Genomic DNA, 22834 nt, shown 5'->3' on the forward strand with positions numbered 1-22834 from the left:
TCTATAGACAACTAGCAGCAGTTTGTCACAGATAAACAAATGGACGGATGAGTGCATAGATATCCTCCATGCCACCAAATCCAGGATGCTTTTTTCAGTCCCTATTTAATCTAGAATCTGTCTTCATTTGGCTCTGTCGTCTTCCATGCTCTCAGTTTCCTCTTCCATCTCCCATCCTCCTTAATTAGTGTGTTATGTCTTTTTCTTCTACTGCTAGCCCTTTAAGTGTTGGCTATGATCCCCTCCTCCCCCCTCCCTCTCTCCCTTTTTCTCTCCTTCCCTTCCTTTGGGGAATTAGGATTAGTACTCAGGAGCTTTCATGTGTTTAGGCAAGTACTCGACAGATTGAAGCACACTCAGCTCTTTTTGCTTTAGTTATTTTTCACATAGGGTATTGAGCTTTGGCCCAGGCAGATATTAGAGCATGATTCTCCTACCTCTGCCTCCTGAATAGCTGGGACCACAGGCATGAGCCAGCACCTCCTGCCTGAGTTAGTATCTTTTGACAATTCCTTTGGAGAGCCAAGTGCACACTGGTCATGATTCAGTCATTCTGTGACTTTGCCTGCACTAGCCTGGTCTGGCCTAGTGGTACCCTGCACTCAGAGTCACTTCTGTTTTGTAGGTAACTACCCAAGGGACCTCAGAGAGGAGGTGTGAGCAGGGCAGTGGGGAGGCAGGCGGCTCTGACAGACAGACAGCAAACAGCTCAAAGGGTGGCAGGCTACATTTTATTCATCATTAATTGAAATACCCTTCAAGTCCTCCCTCCAGTGCAAGAAATATGTTGTTTAAGAAGGCTTGGAGGCTCACCCGCATGCTCTAACCCCTCCTGAGAGAATGCACAGCGTCAAAAATGAGTTGTGAAGCAAGGGGCTTCCTGAAGGAGAAAGGGAAGGGGTCTCAGGCTGGGTTAGTGCAGAAAGCTCATGGCTTCTCCTCAATGTACGTGAGGCTGCGATTGCTCCAAAGGTCATACTCTGGTGACTGAGTGTGCCAGATCTGCTCCAGGGAGAAGAGTCCAGGCCATGAGTCCATGTGAGCCTGTCCAGGGTCAGGAATGGCTTTAGTGGGTCCTTCCCTTCTTCCCACCCCAGAGGAGGATCCGTCAGTCACTGTGATGTCACACAACCATGCAACCAAGCCCCAGTGCCTCTTCTGGACACAGAAGTGCCCTAAGCTGGCTGTCTGGCTGTGCTTCCCAGACAGTGATGTAGAATTGTGCTTTTTATTTTTCCTAAAGGAGGAAAAAGTTACAGTAAGATGGACCCATATGGCCCACAGCTCTTGTGGTTGCCACCTCAGTGGCTTCCTTCAGTCTCAGCCTCCCAGAAGTATCTCATCTAGCCATGGGGGCTCAGCTACCCATCACCCCAGAACCTACAGGGAAAAGGGTCTGCTGGGGGTATCTGTATGAGGGCTAGAGACTCCCTGGTCACGTGAGCAGCTGTATTCCAGGGGTAGGTTTAGGGTTGGATGCTAGCTTCTGCGTAGATAAGACAGAAACCCATGCATATTGTACAAAAACGCCCTCCAGGCCCTGTAGATCACTAATGAGTTAAATATGGGAAACCTTTCTTCAAGTGGCCCAGTCTGGGTTTTCCTTGGGGAAAAGTAGCTCTCGGTAAGGCTGCTCTGTGTGTGTGTGTGTGTGTGTGTGTGTACACCTATTGGGCAAATGTCCAGGGCTGTTCCCAACTTGCTGAGGACAGAGACTGCCCCAACAGGCAATGGGACCTCAGGAGACTTAGGGGCCAGACCATCTGGCTTTAATAAACCAGGACACCAAGAATGGCTTCTTCCCCTGCCTTCAATGTGAAGAAGGCCTGGTACCTGGCCCAGGACTTCTGCGTTGCCACAGCTAGAGGACAAGTGTTTCTTGGAGTCATGAATCTGTATTAGAGCCTACAGCCCAGCATGAAACAGACAAGTGTGGGCCTGAGGTTAAAAGGCAGCTCCTGGACCTGAGTTGTAGATTGCAGTGAGCTGCCAGCAGTAGGGCAGGCTAGAGACTCCCATGATGGGTGGAAGAGGCTTGGCATCTGAGGGAATGGATATTTCCTTAGCCTGAGGTTCAAGAGAACCTGCAGAAGAGAAAGTGGTCTCTATCAATGTCATTGATATTCCTTTAGTTGCTCCTGAAATGATATAGGATGGCCTATTTTTGCTTCTCAATGTTCACCATCAAACAAGTTGTCAAACCACATGTCCTGGGCTGGGGGTGTAGCTCAGTGGTAGAGTGCTTGCCTAGCATGGGTAAGATTCTGAGTTCTATCCCCAGCATCACAACAACAACAACAAAAAGAGCCAGGCTCTGGTGGCTCACCCATATAATCCTAGCTACTTAGGAGGCTGAGATCTAAGGATCACGTTTCAAAGCCAGCCTGGGCAAGAAAGTCTATGAGACTCTTATCTCCAATTAACCACCAGAAAACCATAAATGGAGCTATGGGTCAAAGTGGTAGACCACTAGCCTTGAGCAAAAAAGCTCAGGGACAGTGCCCAGGCCCCCCGCTGTGACTGAAAACAACAACAACAAAAATAAGAAAACAAAAAAGAACAAAATAAAACAACAACCAAGCAAGCAAACCAGCTGAAAACCCACATATCCCTTAGGGATGGGTCTAATGCTCCATCAAGTCTCCTGCCTGAAGAAGCTCTAGTTTTTCAAGGAAGAAGACCCAGGCATCAGGGGTACTGAGCCCTTTGGCTGGACAGGAAGGATGATGATGTGTTGTAGCATGCAGTAGCATTGAGATTGGGGCTGGATGATGGGGACCTGGGGAATTAGGACAAAAATGGACATGTGCCACAGGATGCCAAGTTAGTCTGATACTTTAGAGGACTGGTGTTTCTCTGGGAAGTTATGAGCAGGCCTTTCCTTGTCTGGCCCCTCAGACCATGCTTCTGAAATTACTTGTTCAAACTGCCCTCCCCCATCACCTCTTTCTAAAGCCAAAGTGTAGGAAAGGATTGACTCTAGGAAGCACTAGAGATGGACCAGGCTGCTAAAGAATAGAGCCAGGTCTGATGGCTTGTGACTGTGATCGTAGCAACCCAGGAAGCTGAGATCTGAGGATCACGGTTAGAAGCCAGCTTAGGCAGGAAAGTCCGTGAGACTCTTATCTCCAAATGACCACCAGAAAAGCAGAAAGTGGCTCTGTGTCTCCAAGTGGTAGAGCACTAGCCTTGAACCAAAAAGCTCAGGGACAGCATCTAAGCCCTGGTTCAAACCCTAGGACAAAACAAAACAACAACAGCAACAACAAAACCCATGATGGTTTATTTTCTCTGGAGGTAGATCCTGGTGCCTCCCACAGATAGGATTTCATGCAGTGTTATGCACTAGGTGGTGTAGCGTGGACTGGATACCTCAGACTCATACAACCCAAGTGGCTCAGTGGCTAGGCCTTAGCTGTGCTCTTGCTAGGGCTCCCTTCCCAAATGCAGGCTGCTACTTTTCAGACTAAGTCCTCATGGTCCAGATACCTCTGCCATGGGGATCTGTGCTTCCCTGTTCTGGATGGCTCAGATCCCAAGTTATTTCCTGTTGCCTAGGTGACATTTCTAATTGAAGGCTTTTTTTTTTAATTGAAGGCTTTTTAATGGTTCCTTTTAAAAGGATAAAACTGGTACTTTATTTTAAAGTTTTGTCAGAAGTCCTGTCCTACAGACATGTGCTTTTCCAAGTATCCTGTCCCATCTTATGGTCACAGCCATTGTTCAGATGGGGAGTCATAGTGGATCAAGAAGTAGAACTCTAGGAAGAGCTTATTTGGGGGGATTTAGCAAGACTGACCTGGCCAGTGCTGCCTTGCTCATTTCACCCTACATTAGGGTCTGAGTTTAGAAGACAACCCCAACAAAGATAAGAAATGACTCCCAAGTCATTGAGAATCACTAAGATCTCAGATCATTTGTTTCTTTCCTACCATAAACTAGAAGAGGAAAGAGGAGTTTGCCATTCAGCCTGACTCTTAAAGCTGAGTGTGAATGTGCATGTGTGCATGTTGGGGTGTGTATGTATGTGTCCTCAAGCTTCGGGGACATTTGCAGGGAGGGGATGTCTCACATTGCTAGATAAGACTTCCAACAGAAGCAGTACGCATTGGGTCACACCACACCTATTAACTCTGGTACCTGTCTTTCGGGTTGACATTTCCTTCGATGAGAAAAAGGGCAAAGAACTGCTCCTTTACAGCCCTAGATCTTCATATTTTCAATGAAGCCTGGGTATCTGGCCTTCCTCCCAGTTAAGGACCTACAAGCTGCAGAGGAGGAGTCTGCGAGAATCTGTCCTTCAGCTTGAGCATCCAGAGCATAACTTTAATCCTAAAATTACTTCCATCTCCGGGTTCCACCAGTTCCCTCCCTCCTGCTTTTCTCCACCTCCAATACAGATTGCATGGAGAAAACAAGCTCACCAGATTGCTGGGGAGGATACACAGGATTTAGAATGGAGTTCTAATTCCCCAAACACTTTACAGGCACGGGAGCCAAATGCACTGACATTTGTGGAATGGCAGCTTTGGGTTCCTGGTGCTGTAGGCCCTAGGTCCCCCCCCACCTAAGCTAGCAGCTGATACAACTCTGACTCAGTTGGAGGAGAGGTGAGGGGTTGGGGGGCAGGGGCTGTGTTCTATACACCCAAGATCTCTAAAAATGGGAACCGTTAAACACCAGTAGTTAAGAAAAAGAAAACACTACAACAATATCTTGTTGAGAAGAGTCAGCTATTCCTGGTTAATGGTGAAAAGCATTCCTGTGTGTGCACGAAGTTTGGGAATGAAGTGGGGGGCGTTGGGGGGGTGTCCAAGATGGTGCTTGTTACCTGGAGATGAAAACAAGACCCCCTGCAACCTGAGCTGCTCCTTCCTGCCGCCACCCAGGGTTGCTGCCCTTTGAAGTCGCTGCCCTGTGTGCTGTGCTGTGCTGAGTGGACTAAACGCAGGCTGAGAAAGGCCAGCCAAGCCCCTCACCATTTGCAATTTCCAAATCTGGGGGAAATGCCACAGTCCAAGTGGGTGCTGTGTTTCATCTCATTGCATAATACTACAGCATTCTCTGTGTGTAGTGGCTGTTCTATATATATATACACCGGGAGGCAACATATGGCTCTCCCCACCCCCACCTGTCAAAACTGTGACTACATCGCTTCTGACGACCAGAAGGAAGCTGCTAGGCCGGGCCAGGATTCTAAATGCTGAGGAGGTAATTCAGAGCCATGAAAAGCTGCACCATATGCTTTGAGGTTGCCAGCTGCTTATGTGCATGGGGAAGGGTTTGGTGCCAGTCTACAAAGCCCAGGAATGCCACTCTCCTTGCTGTGGTGTGCGCACCCGGTGGGCAGGGGAGGGGTTGTGTGTGGGAAAATGGGTCGGGTCTGGGGTGCCATTTTTTTTTCTCCCTGGAGGAGGATCGGATGAGGGCGGTGGTTCCCCCAAAAGAGTTCCCCCAAGAGATGTACAAGGAACACAGGCGCCCCCAAATTCTGCCCTTGATAACATCAGGCCTGGCCAAATTGTATTTCTTCCTTTTCTTTCTTTTTTTTTTAGAAAAAAAGTTTTCTTTTTGGTTTCACTTTATTGGATAAGGATTAAGAACGCGCCAGCTCTGAGAGAAGAGAAGCAAACGCGCCGGGCGGCGCTGGTCTACCTGGAGGCGCTGGTCTCGGCCAGCCTGTTGTTCATGATGCCCAGCGCGCCCACGCCGCCCGAGAAGCCGTTCTGGCGCGTGTTGACGCACACGCCGCGCGGGTAGCCATTGGCCGTCTCGGACAGCTGCTTCTGCAGCAGCGCCAGCGACACCTTGTTGGAGGCGGTGAGGTCGCGCATGGAGATGAGCTCGCCCGACAGGCGGCGGCCCTCGGTGTCGCTGTCGCGAGCCCCGGGATCGGCGCCCAGCGCGGCCAGGCGGCGGCGCAGCCGCGATCCCGGGGTGATGGCGTTGCGCCGGGCCAGGGGCGCACCGGGCGTCGGGCAGCAGCGCGCGCAGCAGCGGCAGCTCAGCTTGCGCAGCATCCAGTTCAGCACCTGCTTGATGAGGATGGAGATGACGTTGAAGAGCGAATAGATGCAGCACACGCCGAGCAGGATGAAGAGGAAGTTGCCCAGGCGGTAGAGTCCCTGGTTCCGGTAGGCGGCTTGCTGGCTGCTCACCAGGTCCCCGAAGCCGATGGTGCTGAAGGTGACGAAGCAGAAGTAGAGCGAATCCACGTAGTCCCAGCCCTCCACGCTGGTGTACATGGCCGAGGCGCAGCACGACAGCAGCACGGCGAACAGGCCCAGGATGAGCAGCACGTGGTACACCGAGGGCTTCCAGCCCGCCAGGCTGTCGGCCTCCGACAGCGCCGAGCCCCGGCGGAAGGTGGCCGGCAGCAGGCCGCTGCGGCGCAGCTGGCGCTCCCGGCACGCGCGCATGATGAAGGCCAGCAGCGAGATGATCCGCTCCAGGAAGAGGTTGAAGAACAGGATGGTGCCCGCGCAGCCAAACAGGCCGTAGGCGATGAGGAAGGCCTTCCCACCCACAGTGGCAGGAGTGGTCATGCCGAAACCTGGGGGAAGCATAAGGATGATCAGCTAGAGCAGGGGGTTCTTGGGAAGTGGAGGGGGGGCGTGGGTGTGGGGCAGGCTAAACCGCAGTGCTGGCCCGGCTCCTTACCTGAGTAGCACTTACACGTTTCCCTTCCTTGGTGTGACTAGATGTTGTTCCTGATCTTCTCAATCCCTAAATTGATGGAGGTGACATGCCCTTACCCTGGCCGCTGTATACACCCACATGGGGAGGGCAGGATGGGAAGAACCCTCAGGCTATAAAGCAGAGGGCAAAGGTGCAAACCATGGAAATACCCCACAAAGCCAACAAGTGACATCTGTTCTACTACTGCACACCCTGCCTCCAGCCCCAAAGGCGTTTTTTTACGCACACCTGGACAGACAGCCTTGCAAAGCCAGAATTCCATAAAGACGTCACTTTAATTAGGATTGTGCACTCTGGAACCAAATAGAGTGTAAGGTCCCAGAAAAGGGATTTGTTTATTTGTGCCCGTATTGGAGTTTGAATTTAGGGCCTGAGCCCCTTAGCTCTTTTGCTTAAGGCTCGCACTATACCACTTGAGCCACAGCTCCACTTTGGGCTTTTTAGTAGTTAATTGGAGATAAGAATTTCACATGCTTTCCTGTCCAGGCTGGCTTCAAACCAAGATTCTCTAATCTTAGCCTCTTCAGTGGCTAGGATTCCAAGTGTGTGCTACCAGTGCCTGGCTGGAAAGGACTTTATGAAACTCACAAAAAGATTGTTTGGGGGGCTGGGAATGTGATTTAGTGGTAGAGTGTTTGCCTAGCTTGCATGAAACTGTGGATTTGATTCCTTAGTATCACATAAACAGAAAAAGCCAGAAGTAGTAGTGCCGTGGTTCAAAGTGGTAGAGTGTTAGCCTTGAGTGAAATTGCTCAGGGATAGCTCCCAGGCCTTGAGTTCAAGCCCCATGACCTGAAAAAAAAAATGATTGTTTGGAGTAATACATGGTGGCTCAAGCCTGTAATCCTATCCACTCGGAGGTAAAGATTGGAGTTTGAAGCCAGTGTGGGCAAAAAAAAATTCAGGAGATTGTATCAACCAATGAGACTGGTGTGGGCCTGCTATCCTAGCTATGGAGGAAGACTAAAGGCATGTCACCTTCTATGACAAGGGGAAGCACAGCATAAGTGGACACACTGTATGGAACATAACCCATGCAAAAAGAGCCTGGAGGCATGGCTCAAGTGGTCTAGCAAGGGTGAGGCCCTAAATTCAATCCTTAGTACTTTTAAGGAGGAGGGAAGAGATCGAGTATAAACCCACGCCTTCAGAGTGTGAGCAAGGCCCAGCCACAGAATTCTAGCACTCTTTTTTCTGATCACTGTCATTCACTCTGGTCTAGGAGGAGGCTTTGGGCCAGCTAGGGGCTGTGCTGCTGGTGTGTGTCTGGGATTTTGTCCTCAGAGATCTTCCCTGCGCATGGGTAGCTGCTTATTGCTTGATACTTTTTATGTCTTAGCCTTATCACTTGTTCAAAGCACAGGCTTTAAAAGAGTTTTTATCCATTGATTTCTGCCGCCTGCCATTCAGGGCAGCACAGCGGGGGCTGCTTTGCCTCTCCATCCTGATCTGCTCTCCTTGTAAAGCCCAGAATTGCCTGTCTGCTGTGTGTGAGTGGGGGGGGGGTGCTTTAATCTCTTGATAGGAAGATTCACTTACTTCCTGGAGTCTGAGCTGAAAATGGACCCTTTGAGCAACTCTGTGACACATCTGAGCACCTCTGGCTGCAAAACAGAGGCATTCCTACTTAATTCATGTCCAACAACAGTCTGTGCACTGCCAAAGTGGTGGGACCAATCCTGGGAAAGAGATGGACAATAATTTGTCTCATTAACTTACTGTCTCCCTAAAAAGGCCAGAGTAAATATTTCTTGTAATCCTCACAGAGGGTTTTCTAGATTTCCCGGAGGAAATATCCAAGCATATGCCTGAATATGCTTAATGACTTAAAGAAAATCCTAACACAGTATTCATGTTGCAAAAGTTTAGTTGGATTCTTTTTCTTTTCTTTCTTTCTTTTTTTTTCTTTTTGTCGGTCGTGGGGCCTGAACTCTGGGCCTGGGCACTGTCCCTCAGCTCTTCAGCTCATGACAAGTGCTCTACCACTTGAGCCACAGCACCACCTCCAGCTTTTTCTGCTTACGTGGTGCTGAGGAATCGAACCCAGGGCCTCATGCATGCAAGGTAAGCACTCTACCATCGAGCCATCTTCCAAGCCCCAGTCGGTTTCTTATATTCAGAATTTGACCACAAAAGAGTGAACTGAACAAGCTGCAGTTTACCTAAGAACTTGATGGAATGCTTTTGCTATACTTCAAAGCAAGTGAAGCTCAAGTTCTTGAGTTCATAAAGAAATCAGCAGCTCTGAATTTACGTAGCTATATGTGGAATGGAATGCATATGTGTTTGTAAAGCATCATAGATTGATAGTCCAGATGTCCAGAAACAGAAGTACATCAGCCTGTTCACGATAAAGAAATGCTACACATGAAAAGAAATGAGCCACAGCTATTTCAACAAGAGTGAGTCTCATGAAAAAGAATGTTGAACATGCATGCAAAGGGGTAGGAGGGTTAGGGGAGTAATAGAGAGTGTTAGGCTGATTTGAGTACATTGTATACATACATGGAGATGTCACAATGGAGCTCCTTTTTGTACAACTGACAGATGCTACTAAAATAAAGGATATTGGACAAGAGAAGCTATCTACAAAATAATATTAATACAAAATCAGGCAAAAACAAGTTATGGTACTTTTCAGGGATGCGCATTTGGTTGGTCAACTTATAAGGAATAAGTGCTTGGAGAATGTATTGGAGCTTCTAGAAGAACACAGTCTCTAGTGTACCCTTGAATGAAGAACATTCTCCTTCTAGGGAAAGTTGTCCTCATTGAGTGAATCTGCAGGGACAGGGATGCCTGCTTGGCCTGCCAGCTCAGCCAAATCAACCCTTCATCAGTTGGCCAGTGGGGTGACTGATATCACAGCCAGATCTCCCTCAGATGGAAAGGAAATTGCTTTTGGTCGGAGATGGGATTTCCTTTCAGGGTAGGCAGAGTGTGACTGGGTAGGGATATAGGGGACCTTGAAATGATCTACTGACAGAGATAGTGATTACCTAAGTGATAGCTGTATGAGGTTTGTGTGTTTTATGAATTCTTGTACTCTCATAAGACACCCTTTGAGGATGAAAGAGGTTGAAAGAGGTGACACTGATCAACGTGAATTGTATTCATAAACTGTTTTGTTTAATGGCAACTCCCCTGAACAACTACTTAAAGACAATAAAATCATAATAAGAAATAAAACAAGACCTTTTAAATAAGAAAACTTTATTTGGACAGGAGAGAAAGGAACAGCAGAAGGGATATGACCTGTAGCTTGTTCAGTTCATTTGGGGACAGACTGACATCCATTTGTCCTGACTGAAGCCTGCTGACTAGACCAATGTACCCAACGCTTCTACTCATTCAGGAATACAAAACCACTAGTAATGGGGGTCATTTCGTTAAATTCCTAAAGAAATGGAAAAGCCTAAGCCTGGAGAATTGATGCTTTGTTTAGTTAAGAGAATATTGAATTGGATTTTCCTATACTTTAAGATTTTCAGCTGAAGTCTTTAAAGCTGAGAATAATTTGTGCTATGTAATTCCAGGTTTTAAAGAGAAGTTCTAGACAAAGCTCTGCTAGACTAAATTGGCAAATTGGGCCTGGCAACTAACAGCACATCCCCTCCCCCTCTCCTCCCAGCCTGTCTGAAAGGCTCAGAATTACCCAGGGATGGGTGGAAGATGGGCACAAGGTAGGAGATTTGTGGTGGTGAGAAGTGCTTAGGCATCCTTCACCCATCTCCAAACCGCACAATGGTTACTGGGGGTTAGGTAAGAGAATCTCTCCCTGCAGCAAGAGGAGAGCTGGGCAGCTCACTTCCAGCTAGGGCTCAGATACACCTATGAGCTTGAGTGGAATGTGAGGAGAGTTCCAGGAGAAGCAGCGTCTGAAGTATGTCCTCCAGAGTCGGAAGCTATACTAGCAAATTGTCTCCGTGGGCTGCTGACAGGGGCTGCTCACACAGACAGTGGAGGAAGAAGGCAGAATGCAAGCAGTCCGCCCTTCTAGGATGGTAGAATCCAGACCTTTTCCTTTCTTCTTTTGAGATGGAATCTCACTGTGTTGTTCAGGCTGACCTCAAATTCCTGGGCTCAAGCCATCCTCCTGCCTCAGTCTCCCTGGTAGCTGGAACTACAGGCATGCACCACTACCCCTGACTTGTAACTTGTATCTTAAATAGCTCTGAGAGGTCTATGTGTTATTGAAGACATGGGCACCGGGGTGGTGCTATTGGGAAACAGTGGAATCCCTAGGACCCCTTGCAGAGGATTTTGTGCAGTATGTCTTCCCCTGCAACGAGCATGCCCTATAGAGACAGCACAGCTCTTCTCTGCTGCCCTATCCAGAATCTGGGCTGGGATTTTTCCTAGCATCTTCTTGTGTCTCTGTCTTAGCTTTTATTCATCACAACCACTCAGTCAGCTGGTAACTGCAGTCCCTAAACAAAGCTGGAATTTCTCTGCCGAGCACACAAGTTTCAGGCTGGCTGGTCTGTAGGTTCTCTGATCGCAGACAGCAGTCAGTGAAAGTATCTCTCCTTCTTGCCTGATTTCTCAGGTCTGGCTCCTTGGATCTGCTTCTCTTCCTCTACTTTGCTGAATACCACAGTTAGCTCAGCTCCTGGGGGGTTGGGGGAGGGGAGAATGCAGTGTCCACCTGTTTTTACCCTCAACATAATGAGCTCTAGGGGATGGGGTATGTCAAGGTTCTGGATCTGATCTATGTCTTGCACCACTGCTTGGTCCCCAGTCTAGGGGATCAGACCCCGATCTCTGGCAACATGTAGGAATTCAGGCTGACTGTGGAAAGGAGCCTTGAAGCTCCAGCTAGGGAAAAGGCAAACTTTGCCATTCTGAGACTCAGCTCCCCACCCGCGTCACACCCTGCAGAGGCGTAATCTGTCCCCAGGCTCACACCAAGCCTGCTGTTTTGTTTATGCCACAATTGATCTGCCATTCTGGTTTGCAAGGAGCAGACACTGGGGGCTTTATTATGTCACTCTGACAAAAGCTGCGAAGCTCATTCCTACAGCCTGTCTGGTGCCTCCTGCGCACATGGGGCCCTGGTGACAGGGCCTGCAAGAGTTCAGCTCCCAGAGCCTGGCTGGGAGATGGGGAGGCAGTGCTGGTCTGCATTGTACACTCCTGGGTGGCAACCTCTCCTGGGCACTAGACATACTCCTCCCCTCCAGCCAGTGAGGGAGGCACTGCCAGCCCAACAAGGCAGGCAAGGAAGAGGCTCTGGGAGATGAAGATTCTCGCCATGGGAATTTGTAAGAGGTTGAGACAGCCTGAAGCCTGTGCCCTTTCCATTTGCCAGAAAGATGAGTGGCCTTGGCTCATTACCCCCTGGGACCTTTTCCGGCCGGGCACTGTATCGTCAGCTCTGAAGGAAACAAACACAATGTATAGTTCAACCTGTTATTCTTTGGAGAGAAAAACTGGCACTACCAGTCATGACCTCAGGTCAGCATGCATGATCCAGAGCTTCTAACTAACTGGGCTGTGAAATTAAAATGCAGATTCCAGGGCAGGTCCCACTTCAGAGGCTTTCTTTAGAAAGTTGGGAAATGGACCTAGGAATCTGCATCGTAACAAAGATTTCTCCATGTGTTGTAAATGAATGAAGTTATTAAGATACAATGAGGTTAGCCCCCATGCTAGTGGCTCAGCCGATAATTCTAGCTGCTTAGGAGGCTGAGATCTGAGGATGAAGGTTTGAAGCCAGCCTGAGCAGGAAAGTCTGTGAGACTCTTGTCTCTAAAGAGCTTGCAAAAAGCCAGAAGTGGAGCTGTGGCCTAAGTGGCAGAGCACAACCTCAAGCAAAATAGCTCAGGGACAGTGTCCAGGCCCTGAATTCAAGCCCCAGGACATGCATGCAACACACACACACACACAAACACACACACTAAAGCTTTTGGGTTTTTTGCATTCAAAAAAACATGTTGGGCCCTGGTAGCTTACACCTATAAATCCTATCTATTCAGAAGGCTGAGAGGATCTCAGTTAGAAGTCAGCCTGGGCAGAAAAGCTCAAGAATGTCTTATCTCCAATTAACCAGAAAAAGGTCAGCAGTGGAAGCATGGCTCAAGTGGTAGAGTGCCAGCCTTACATGAAAGTCAAGTGAGAAAGCCACAGTACTGGCAAATAAATGAATAAATAAATTTGAAGTAGTATACATTTTAATATAAGGGGTTTCAATGTGATCTGTAAAATAACTGTTAATAAACAATTTGTGATTATCTTCTTGATTAGACTCTGGTAGTTGACTTTTAGTTGTCTCCTTACCAGCCATTCCCTGAGCCCTGCACTGAGCAATAGCCAAACCCACCCAACACTGGGAATGTTTGCCTTTAGTCTCTAAACCAATCAGGTTTATCCAGTTTTTTTTTTTTTTTTTTTTTTTCGGTCGTGGGGCTTGAACTCTGGGCCTGGGTGCTGTCCCTCAGCTCTCCAGCTTGAGGCGAGCGCTCTACCACTTGAGCTACAGTGCCACTTCCCGTTTTCTGGTGGTTTATTGGAGATAGGAGTCTCACGGTCTCTCCTGCCCGGGCTGGCTTTGAACCGCGATCCTCAGATCTCAGCCTCCTGAGTAGCTAGGATTACAGGCGTGAGCCACTAGCGCCCGGCTTATCCAGTTTCTTAATCGTGATTGGCTCCAGGTGAGGAAGATCAGTGCAGGACATTTCCATGACTACAGAGATTGGTTCGGGAATTGACACATGATCCCTATTCAGGCCAATGAGAGGAGAGCTTTTCTGAGGGTTTTCTGAGTGTGATTGGCCGCCATCAGAACACAGAAGAGGGAGCCTTAGAAAACAGATGACACTAAAGAAGACTGAGGGGAGAAGGGGGACTGAAATGGGTGGTATTATTATTATAGTTGTTGTCAGTCATGGGGCTTGAACTCAGGGCCTTGGCACTATCCTTGAGCTTTTGTGCTCAAGGCTAGTGCTCTACCACATTGAGCCGCAGTACCACTTCCAGTTTTCTGGTGGTTAATGGGAGATAAGAGAATCACAGATTTTCCTGCCAGGACTGGCTTTGAACTGAGATCCTCAGTTCTCAGCCTCCTGAGTAGCTAGGATTACAGGAGTGAGCCACTGGTGTCCAACATTGGGTGAGATTCATAAGCTGAGCCAGGTTAAAAGATAAAGCTGCTGAAGTTACATAGCTTGCCTTAAATCATGAAGCAAGCTAGTGGCAGAACCTGCCTTTGGAGCAAGAGGAAGGTTCTGATGTGACAGGAGAGAGGGAGGCGAATGTATCGGGGATTGGAAGGCAAAGGAAGGGTTGTTTTGAGTAGTGTTCAACCTCTATTGACAACAAAACCACCTGGCCCGGTCCCCAGGTGTCTCAGGTCCAGTCCAGAGAGCTATAGGCTGAGGTTCTTCTGCTGGAGTGATGACTGGAGCTGTGGTAGAGCAGGTGTTTGTGCTCAGTCTAGAAGACAGGTGGGGTTTCAAGCACAAGGGAACTGAGGCCCAATGTTGACAAAAGCATCCCCTGCGGGAAGTGCTGTGCCTGGAGCCTTGGGCACACATGGGCTTCAGTCTTCTGGCAGCCCCATTACAGCTGTGTTCAGTTCCTCTGGCTGCAGTGAGTGTGCAGGAGCCTTGCTTCTCCAGCAGCCTGCCCTGCTCTGTGGACACTCAGGGATCCTCATGGCGCAGAAGAGAAGCTGAGGCCAGTGTCCTTCCTCAAGCGAGGATAAAGCCACCCACACCTTCCTCAGCAAGCTGGGGGCACAGGGAGGAACAGGCACTTTGACCACAGGCTGGGTGCAGATTCCCCATAACGGGGCCGCATGGATACCATATTTCCTCTCTCTACCCCTAGCTTCTCCCTCTGAGACTCCCAGCACTGGTGCCTACTCCAAATGTTGTTCTGAGGCTGGAAGGAGGTTGGGGGTGGAGCCATAGGCTTCCCACAATGCCTAGAACATGATGAGCGGTCCCTAAAGCCATGGGTGAGGTACAGTGTATCTATCATAACCAAGTGGCCCTGGGGATGCATTGGAGACAGGGAGCATCATCACACCTTGAGCCATCTCAGCAGCTGGAAAAGCCCCACATGCTCTCAGGCCTGCCTCTCCCACGGCCTCCTGACCCTTTTACCTCGCCGGCCTGTTTCTCACCTCTGGGTTCACTCCAGCTCCAGCCCTGCATTGCTGTACAAGGAGCCCAGGTAGCACACCATATTTTCCAGTCTCAAAATTGATTTTTCTTTTTCTTTTTTTTTTGCCAGTCCTAGGGCTTGAACTCAGGGCCTGGGCACTGTCCCTGAGCTTCTTTTTGCTCAAGGCTAACACTGCCACGTGAGCCACGGTGTCACCTTTTCTGTTTATGTGGTACCAGGGCTTCATATTAGGCAAGCACTCTAACACTAAGCCACATTCCCAGCGCCACACCCTCCCCCCCCTTTTTTTTTTGTAATGGTCCTGGGAGTTGTCTCTGAGCTTTTGTGCTCAAAGCTAGTATTCTACAGATCTACTTTTGGCTTTTTAGGGGTTTTTGTTGTTGTTGTTGTTGTTGTTGTTTTGTAGTTTTAGTGGAGATAAGAGTCTCATAGACTTTACTTTCCCAGGCTGGCTTTGAACTACAAATCTCAGATCTCAGCCTCCTGGGTAGCTAGGATTACAGGCGTGAGCCCCTGGTACCCAGCCCGAATATGATATTTAAAAAGGTACTGTTGTGGGCTGCTGTATTTGTGAGTGCTTGTGGAGTTGTCTAATCTGCAGAATTAGATGGTCAGCTCTCATGAGGAGGCAGCCCTGGCTTTCTTCCCTCCCCTGTGTGTGTGCATGCACACGTGCGTGCTGAGAGGGTTGTGTGTGTACGTGTGGTAGTGGCGGGTCTGTTTCACACTGATGCTCAGCAGCTCAGGATGGAGTTGAGACACATGGAATCAGAAAGTACCATCACCCCAGTTCCTTTGTCTGCCTTTGGCTTACTTTGGGGAGGGGGGGAACCTCCGAGATCATTTGCTTTTTAAGGGCAGTAGCCTGCGATGCCTGGTTGGGAGGGGAGCTGGGCAAACAGGGCTCTTAGGAGTGCAGGCCAGTAGTTTTTCTTTCTTGGCATTGACCAAGACACCCATGAGCTAGCCCAGCCCCCACAGCAATTCTTAACATGAGAAAGGTTTGGATGAACTGTGAGCAAATGCCTCCCCGAAGTCTGTGGGCCTCACGCTGCTTCCCTGCCGGTAGGACTGACGTCCACCCCCACTCTGTGCTTCAGCTTGGAGATTAAGCTCTTTTTTCCTCACCAGAAATCATTCAGCAAAATGAGTTATTAAAAGCTGGTTAACTACTCCTGCCTCCGGGTAGCTCCCGCTTAACAACCTCTCCTGGGGAGCAGTTGACAAGCAGGCCCTGTGGAAGTGGCTGGAAGATGACTCATTTACATATAGCCCGGCTCCATCCTGCCCCCCAGATCTGTCCCTGCATCTCTGATGACTAATCCTCTTTTGGATGAGATCATTGCCCCACCTGCCCCCTTCCCCCTAAAGAGCAGAGTCTTAGCCTCTGCCCAGGACCTTGGGAGCAGACTGAATTCAAAACCAGAGAAGGCCTTAGCTGGGGCCAAGGCCTGGCCAAGCAGAGCTTGGAAGTTCTAATACCTGTCCAGCTCTGCTTCTAGTTCTTTTCATTAAAGAGTGTCCACAGGGCATAATGTCAGTTCCATCCCATGTTACTTCGAAGTCTCCATCAAAAAGGAGCAGGACTTTAAGGACACTGGGGTTTCTACTCTCCGTTCAACTCTTCAGCTTTTTATGTTCCTGAAGCAGCGTCCCCTCCGCCCTGTCCATATAGCCACAGGCACCCTGGAGGACCTCTGTGCCTATGCAGAGGGGGTATGTCGAGAAGCAGAACCCCAGGAGCTACATAGAAGCCTCTGAGGAGCACAGAGGCCAGTCTTTGAAGGTAAGGCTGTGTGTGTGTGTGTGTGTGTGATAGAGAGAGAGAGAGAGAGAGAGAGAGTGTTGTGGGGCTTGAACTCAGGGCCTGGGTGATGTCCCTAAGGTTTTCTGCTCAAGGCTAGCTAATGCTTTACCACTTTGAGCTACAGCTCTCCTTCTGGTTTTCTCATGGTTAATTGGAGATAAGCATCTCAAGGACTTTCCTGCCCATGCTGGCTTTGAACTGCAATCCTCAGCTCTTAGCCTCTTGAGTATTTAGGATTCTAGACGTGACCATCAGTGTCCCTCTGGTCTGGCTCTTTTTAAGGTGTCCCCACACTTAGCCTTCTCTCTTTCTCCCTCACCTGTACCTGTCTCGCTCCACAGTAGGTACTCTAGAAGGCTGTTCCAAAGGAAAACACAAAGAGAAGAAACCCATGAATTAGAGCTGAAGTCAGAGAACTACTCAGGAGGGCCTGTCCTGCTAGCCATTGACCTACCCAACCTAAGGGCTGGCAGACAGTCTTAAGGGGCTGTCCACAGCACCTCAGCATAGTAGCCTTAGTGAGGTCTTGGTGGAGACCAGCATGGACCATGACCATTGGGTGGATGAGGCAGGGCTGGTTTTAACTCTCTGGTTTAACTCTGTGGTTGGGGAGGCTGATGGCTGGTACACAGGAAGTGAGAAGGATGGGAGAAACAGAAGATGGAGCTCTATCCCCAGTCCAAGTCTCCAGAGCAGAAATCATTCACTGGGGTGAGGTGGGAGGGTAGGGGATAAGATGGCTCTGTGTAAATGCGTCATCTTCTAAGGCTCAGGGATGGAAGCAACAGGAGTGAAGTAAGATCAAAATCAGAACATAGGGCCCAGCTCTGTCCACACCTCCTCGGAGGCCCAACTCAGCTTTCTGTTCAGAGAATGTGATTTTGCTCTGAAACAGATGCCCAGTACTCAAGTACTCACATAGGAGTACTTGCTGTGGTCCAAATGCCTGACGTGGGTCTGTGGTAGGAGTTTGTGTTATCTCTTGCATGATGGAAGGGCCTGGCAGGCTCTGAGTTCATATCCCAGTAGTGCCAAATAAAGAAGGAAAGGAGGGAAGGGAGCTGAGGTTCAGCTGTTAAAGACTAAGATAACAGAAAATGGCAGTGCCAGGATTGCAACTTCAGGTCTGCCGTTCAAATCCACTACGCCAGCAGCCGCGTGCCCCTCCCCGCCCCAGAGTCCCTGGTGTCTTAGGAGCACCTTTGGGCCCATTCTGTGCCCTGATACCATGAATTCCGTTCTCTAGTTGTCAGAGACACCTTCCACACTCAGCAGTGACTCTTTGCCTCTCACCTGTGTGAATCTGATTCATCATAGCACTTTCAGCGCATCAGGCATTTTGGCCTGATTTGCTGCCTTGTGATGGCCCTTGACCTGTCCACTGGTGTCCCAGAGGATTATTTAATCCTTTGTGATTTGGTACATTGCCTTGTCAATGAGCATACAAGCCACGTTCTAGGTTTCTTCCGGGCTGGGAAGTGCAGGGGCTCTGAGAGTAGTGGCGATGGTTCTCTGCGAATGGATTCTTTGTCTCAATCCTCTTTGGCTTCCATCTCAGTTTGAGTTTCACTCCTTTAGCAAGTTTTTTGAAGCATTTCTTAGTCTTTTGGCTAAGATCAAGCATACCATGGCTTTGAGACATGGGGGCAGGGAAGGGATATAATGATGGGTAATAATGTCCATGCCCCACAGCCAAGATGAACAAATTGTCAAACTGTCTCATTGTGACAAGGGCTCGCCGCGGTGGGGCAGCTCTGCACAGGGCCTCAGAAAGGTCCAATTCTGGGATTGGGGCTTAAGTTAGTGAACTGAGGGAGAGCTCAAGGTAGCAGGCTTTACTCTGGATTGGACACTGGCAGGGAGTAGGAATGGGAGTGATTCTCTGGTGGGCACTTTTCATAATGTACTCAGCTGGGGACTGGGAATGTGGCTCAGTGATAAAGTGCTTGCCTCACATGCATGAAACCCTGGGTTCAATTCCTCAGTGCCACATACACAGAAAAAGCTGGAAGTGGCGCTGTGGCTCAAGTGGTAGAGCATTAGCTTTGAGCAAAAGAAACTGAGGGACAGTGCCCAGGCCCTGAGTTCAAGCCTGAAGACTGGCAAACAAAACAAAACAAAACAAAACAAAAACTACAGAAACATAATGCTCAGCTGTAATCCTAGCTACTCAGGAGGCTGAGATTTGAGGACCGAAGTTTGAAGCCAACTAGGGATGAAAATCTTTAAGATTCTTATCTGCAATTAAGCACCCAAAAAGCCAGAAGTGGAGCTGTAGCTCACATGGTACAGTGCTAGCCTGGAGCATAAAAGCCCAGGGAGTATCCAATGCCTGAGTTCAAGCCCCAGGACCAGCACACACACACACACACACACACACACACACACACACACACACACACACATATGCAATATTTAGCTGGAAGATGTGTTCAGCATAGCACCAGACACTCATATTCCCCACTGAAAGGGTATTGGGTCATTTGCGTGGTTTGGTGATGTTCTTGTTTTGGACTGTGATGGACTTGATGGGGTGAGTAGTCTTGTTTTCATGGAGTAAGCTACTGCTTGTGCCCCCTAGCCAACCAGTTCCCTCCATTGGCTAGCCCCTGGTTCTCAGCAGCTGCCAAATGGTTTTTCCCTCTGTCTCCTAGGACAGCATCCTTTCAGATGCTATTCATTATTTTTGTAAAAGAAATGATGTCTTGTCTGCTCAATTTGTTTGGTGCATGTGTGCATGCACACACATGAACTTGATTCTCTTGGTGGTGGTGGTGGGAGAATGATTTTTAGTTTTTCTTCTGAGTACTGTTGGAAATATTTTACATTTTCTGGGTACAAATGGGATAATTTCTACTTTTGAAAACATTACTTTCAATAAATACTGTGGTTTTTTAAAAAAAAAGTTGATAAGAAAAACTTTTTGGCTGGGGGTATGGCTCAAGTGGTAGAGTGCTTGCCTAGCAAGTTGAAGGCCCTGAAATCAACCCCCAGTAAGATTTTAAAAAAAAATCCTGACCTGATGACACACAATGACCAAAACATCCTATGAAAATGACAACAAAGGGTAATTGATGCCAGGCAACAAGACACAAAACTGGGAGGGCTTCCCAGAGGAGGTGCTGCTGGATCTGAGTGGCAAAAATTCCTTAGCAAAGGAAGTAGAGGTGATGGGGTCAGGATTTGGGGGTCTGTGTTGGGACATCCACAGAGGTCCTATAGGAAGTCTTTTAGGGGGCGCTTATAGTATGAGAATGAGGACCCTTGGGAAACCTCAGCATTAAAACGTTCAGCCTATGAAGGAGATGTCATTCATTTATCATATACTGAGGGCCTACTGTGTGCCAGGCACTGTACTAGGCTTTTGGGATCCATCATCAGTCCAAACCCTGAGAGGCTAAAGTTGCCACATGGCAGATGGATAAAGACCAAACAATGCACACATAGATTATGTGGCTACAGAAAAGCAGAAATGAAGAACATAACAGGTGAAGGGGGTGGGAAGTGCCAAGGAGTGGGAGGAGGAAGGTTCTGGTATTAAGAAGTAATCAAATGATCAAGCATTGGAGAAAACTGTGTAAAAGTGTTCCAGGCAAAGGGCCTGGGGCAGGAGGGCTGGACAGAAAGAAGGCTGAATAAAGGGAAAAAGGAAAACACCAAAGAGAGGAGCCAGAAAATCCCTTACACACTCAAGTGACAGATGAGGAAATCATTGTCTTTGATTTTAGCATAAAGGATAAACAGACAAACCAATGGCTTCACAAAAAAGAGAAGGAAATGCAGTATATATGCAAGTAGATATTAAGTGCAGTGGAGATGCTGACTGTATTTAATAACTGTTCCTCTTCTCTATCAGGAGAATCCCTTGCAATTCTAGAAGGAAATTAGATGACCAGAATAGCCACTCTGGACACTGGAGAGCAAAGTGGTTATCACTGTAAGCCACGAAGAAGATGTCACGATTGTCCCCATTTGGGAGATGTGGAAATGAATCCATGGAAGTAGCATGGCTCACAGGACATCTGACTTCCTTGAGTCTGAGCCATCAGCCATCTCCTCTTTCTTAATCACCTCTCTTACAAAGTTTTTATCTATCATAAGAGAATATGTTTGCATTTTATATTTAGTTACTCTCTTTTATCTGTTAATTTTTTTTTGTTGGCCTTGGGGCTTGAACTCAGGGCCTGGCGCTGTCCCTGAGCTCTTCAGCTCAAGGCGAGCTCTCTACCATTTGAGCCACAGTGTCACTCCTGGCTTTCTGAGTGGTTTATTGGACTTTCCTGCCCTGGCTGGCTTTGGACCACCATCCTCAGCCTCCTGAGTAGCTAGGAGTACAGATGTGAGCCACCGGTGCCTGGCTTCTGTTAAAAATTTTAAGTAATAGTTACAAAACCAATGTGCTTCAGCTCCATGCCTGCAGGGGTAAAAGATGGTGATGACCAAGGGTAGAGTAGTAAGCCAAGGGGGCTACAGCCAGGAGCCAAAACAGTGTCACAAAAGCAGAGGCAATGAACTCAATGAACCTGGAGGCAGGCGGTCCAAGAATGAAGAAGTGAATGGAGAAGGGGCAGAAACTTCTAGAAGTGCCTAGTAAGATGCAACCCTAACTGTTGCTGGGATTTCGCAACCACAGGCAGCCTGCTGTGAGCCTGAGCATTACAGCTTGTGATGCCAAGTAGCTTAGGCTGTGGAAGATGCTGCTAGGGAAAGACATGGGCAAAATACAGGTAGAGGTGTGACTGTGGAAGCCACCTGCGGGGGACACAAGCATGTGGTGTGTGCCGAGGACAAGGATGGATGCTTTGCTTACCTTACCTTTAGGGAGATGGACGTCTCCATGCAGCAGAGCACAGTGGCTGAACCACAGGCCCTGGAGTTGGGGATTGGGTCCCATTCCCCCACTACTCACTGGGGCCTCCACCAAGCTACCTACTATGCTTCAGTTTCCTTGTCTTACCAGGTGGAGACAGTATTACCTGACAGGGCAGCTGTGAGTGCTTAGTGCAAAGTGATCATCATAAATACAACACAGTGCGGTGATTGATGTTAACATCCCTTCTTCCCTCTCTCTCCATGTATCCCTCACTCATCACCTGCTACTGACTTGCCTAAGATTATGAAAAGCCTACCTAGCACCAGCCATGAAAGGAGGCTGCTGTACCAAGGGGCTTAGTATCTGGCCTGGGAGGGTACCTGAGGCACAGGCTCACCCCTCAGGGTCTGCACCAGGGTCTGGTGTCTGTTAGCAGTGAGTCCCCTCTGCTGGGAGTTCCGAATGCCACTTCTAAATTCCCATGGGTCATTTGAAAACAGCAACCACAGACTATAGTGCCCTTCCTCTCACAGAAATGGAAATAATGATATCTCTCTGCCTTTGTAAAGGGATAGCAGGAACATCTGCTTTGAGATTATTTTTAGGAGCCAGGTGCTGGTGGCTCTTGCCTGTAATACTAGCTACTCAGGAGGCTGACATCTGAGGATCGCAGTTCAAAGACAGCCTGGGCAGGAAAGTATGTGAGACTCTATCTCCAATTAACCACCTAAAAACCGGAAGTGGCACTGTGGCTCAAGTGGTAGAGTACTCTCCTTGGGATGAAGAGTTCAAGGACAGTGCCCAGCTCAGAGTTCAAGCCATATGACCAAAAAGATTATTTCTGGGGGCTGGTAATGTGGCTTAGTGGTAGAGTGTTTGCCTAGCATGCATGAAGTCCTGGATTTGATTCCTCAGTACCACATAAACAGAAAAAGCCAGAAATGGCACTGTGGCTCAAGTGGTAGAGTGTTAGCCTTGAGCAAAAAGAAGCTCAGGGACAGTGCCCAGGCCCTGAGTTCAAGCCCCAGGACTGGCAAAATAAAAAGAAAAAAAAAAGAAAGAAAGAAAGAAAAAGAAAAAAAAGATTATTTCTGTCTTCTGCAAAACAAAACAACAACAAATCAGAACCATCAATGTCCATGTCTTTTTAAATTAAGTTCATTTAGTTTTTGAGTTATTGAACTTAGGGCCTTATGCATGCTAGGCAAGCACTCTACCACTAAGCCACATTTTGAGCCCAATGTCCATGTCTTTTATGGAAACCTGTGCGATTCCTTCATCCTAGGCACAGCATCTGCAGTGCTGGGCCTTAGGACACTATTCACTTTTGGTCTACCCATGCTTCCTATTGCTCAGGTAAACCATTCCAAAAGGAAGGTCAGAGG

The 22834-nt window shown here is 48.5% G+C and overlaps 1 protein-coding gene across 1 annotated transcript in view; it reads right to left on the reverse strand.

Annotated features, from left to right (window-relative positions):
* Nucleotides 1-5572: 5572 nt before the first annotated feature.
* Nucleotides 5573-22834, reverse strand: part of Kcnk12 (potassium channel, two pore domain subfamily K, member 12) — a 44839-nt gene continuing 27577 nt past the window's right edge. Inside the window, exon 2 of the mRNA XM_013017984.1 lies at nucleotides 5573-6553. Coding sequence (XP_012873438.1) covers nucleotides 5652-6553 — 902 coding nt within the window. The 3' untranslated portion in view covers nucleotides 5573-5651. The remainder of the gene's footprint in view (nucleotides 6554-22834) is intronic.

This window comes from Dipodomys ordii, unplaced genomic scaffold, assembly GCF_000151885.1.
Source record: "Dipodomys ordii isolate 6190 unplaced genomic scaffold, Dord_2.0 Scaffold37, whole genome shotgun sequence".
In the NCBI taxonomy this organism is placed as follows: Eukaryota; Metazoa; Chordata; class Mammalia; order Rodentia; family Heteromyidae; genus Dipodomys; species Dipodomys ordii.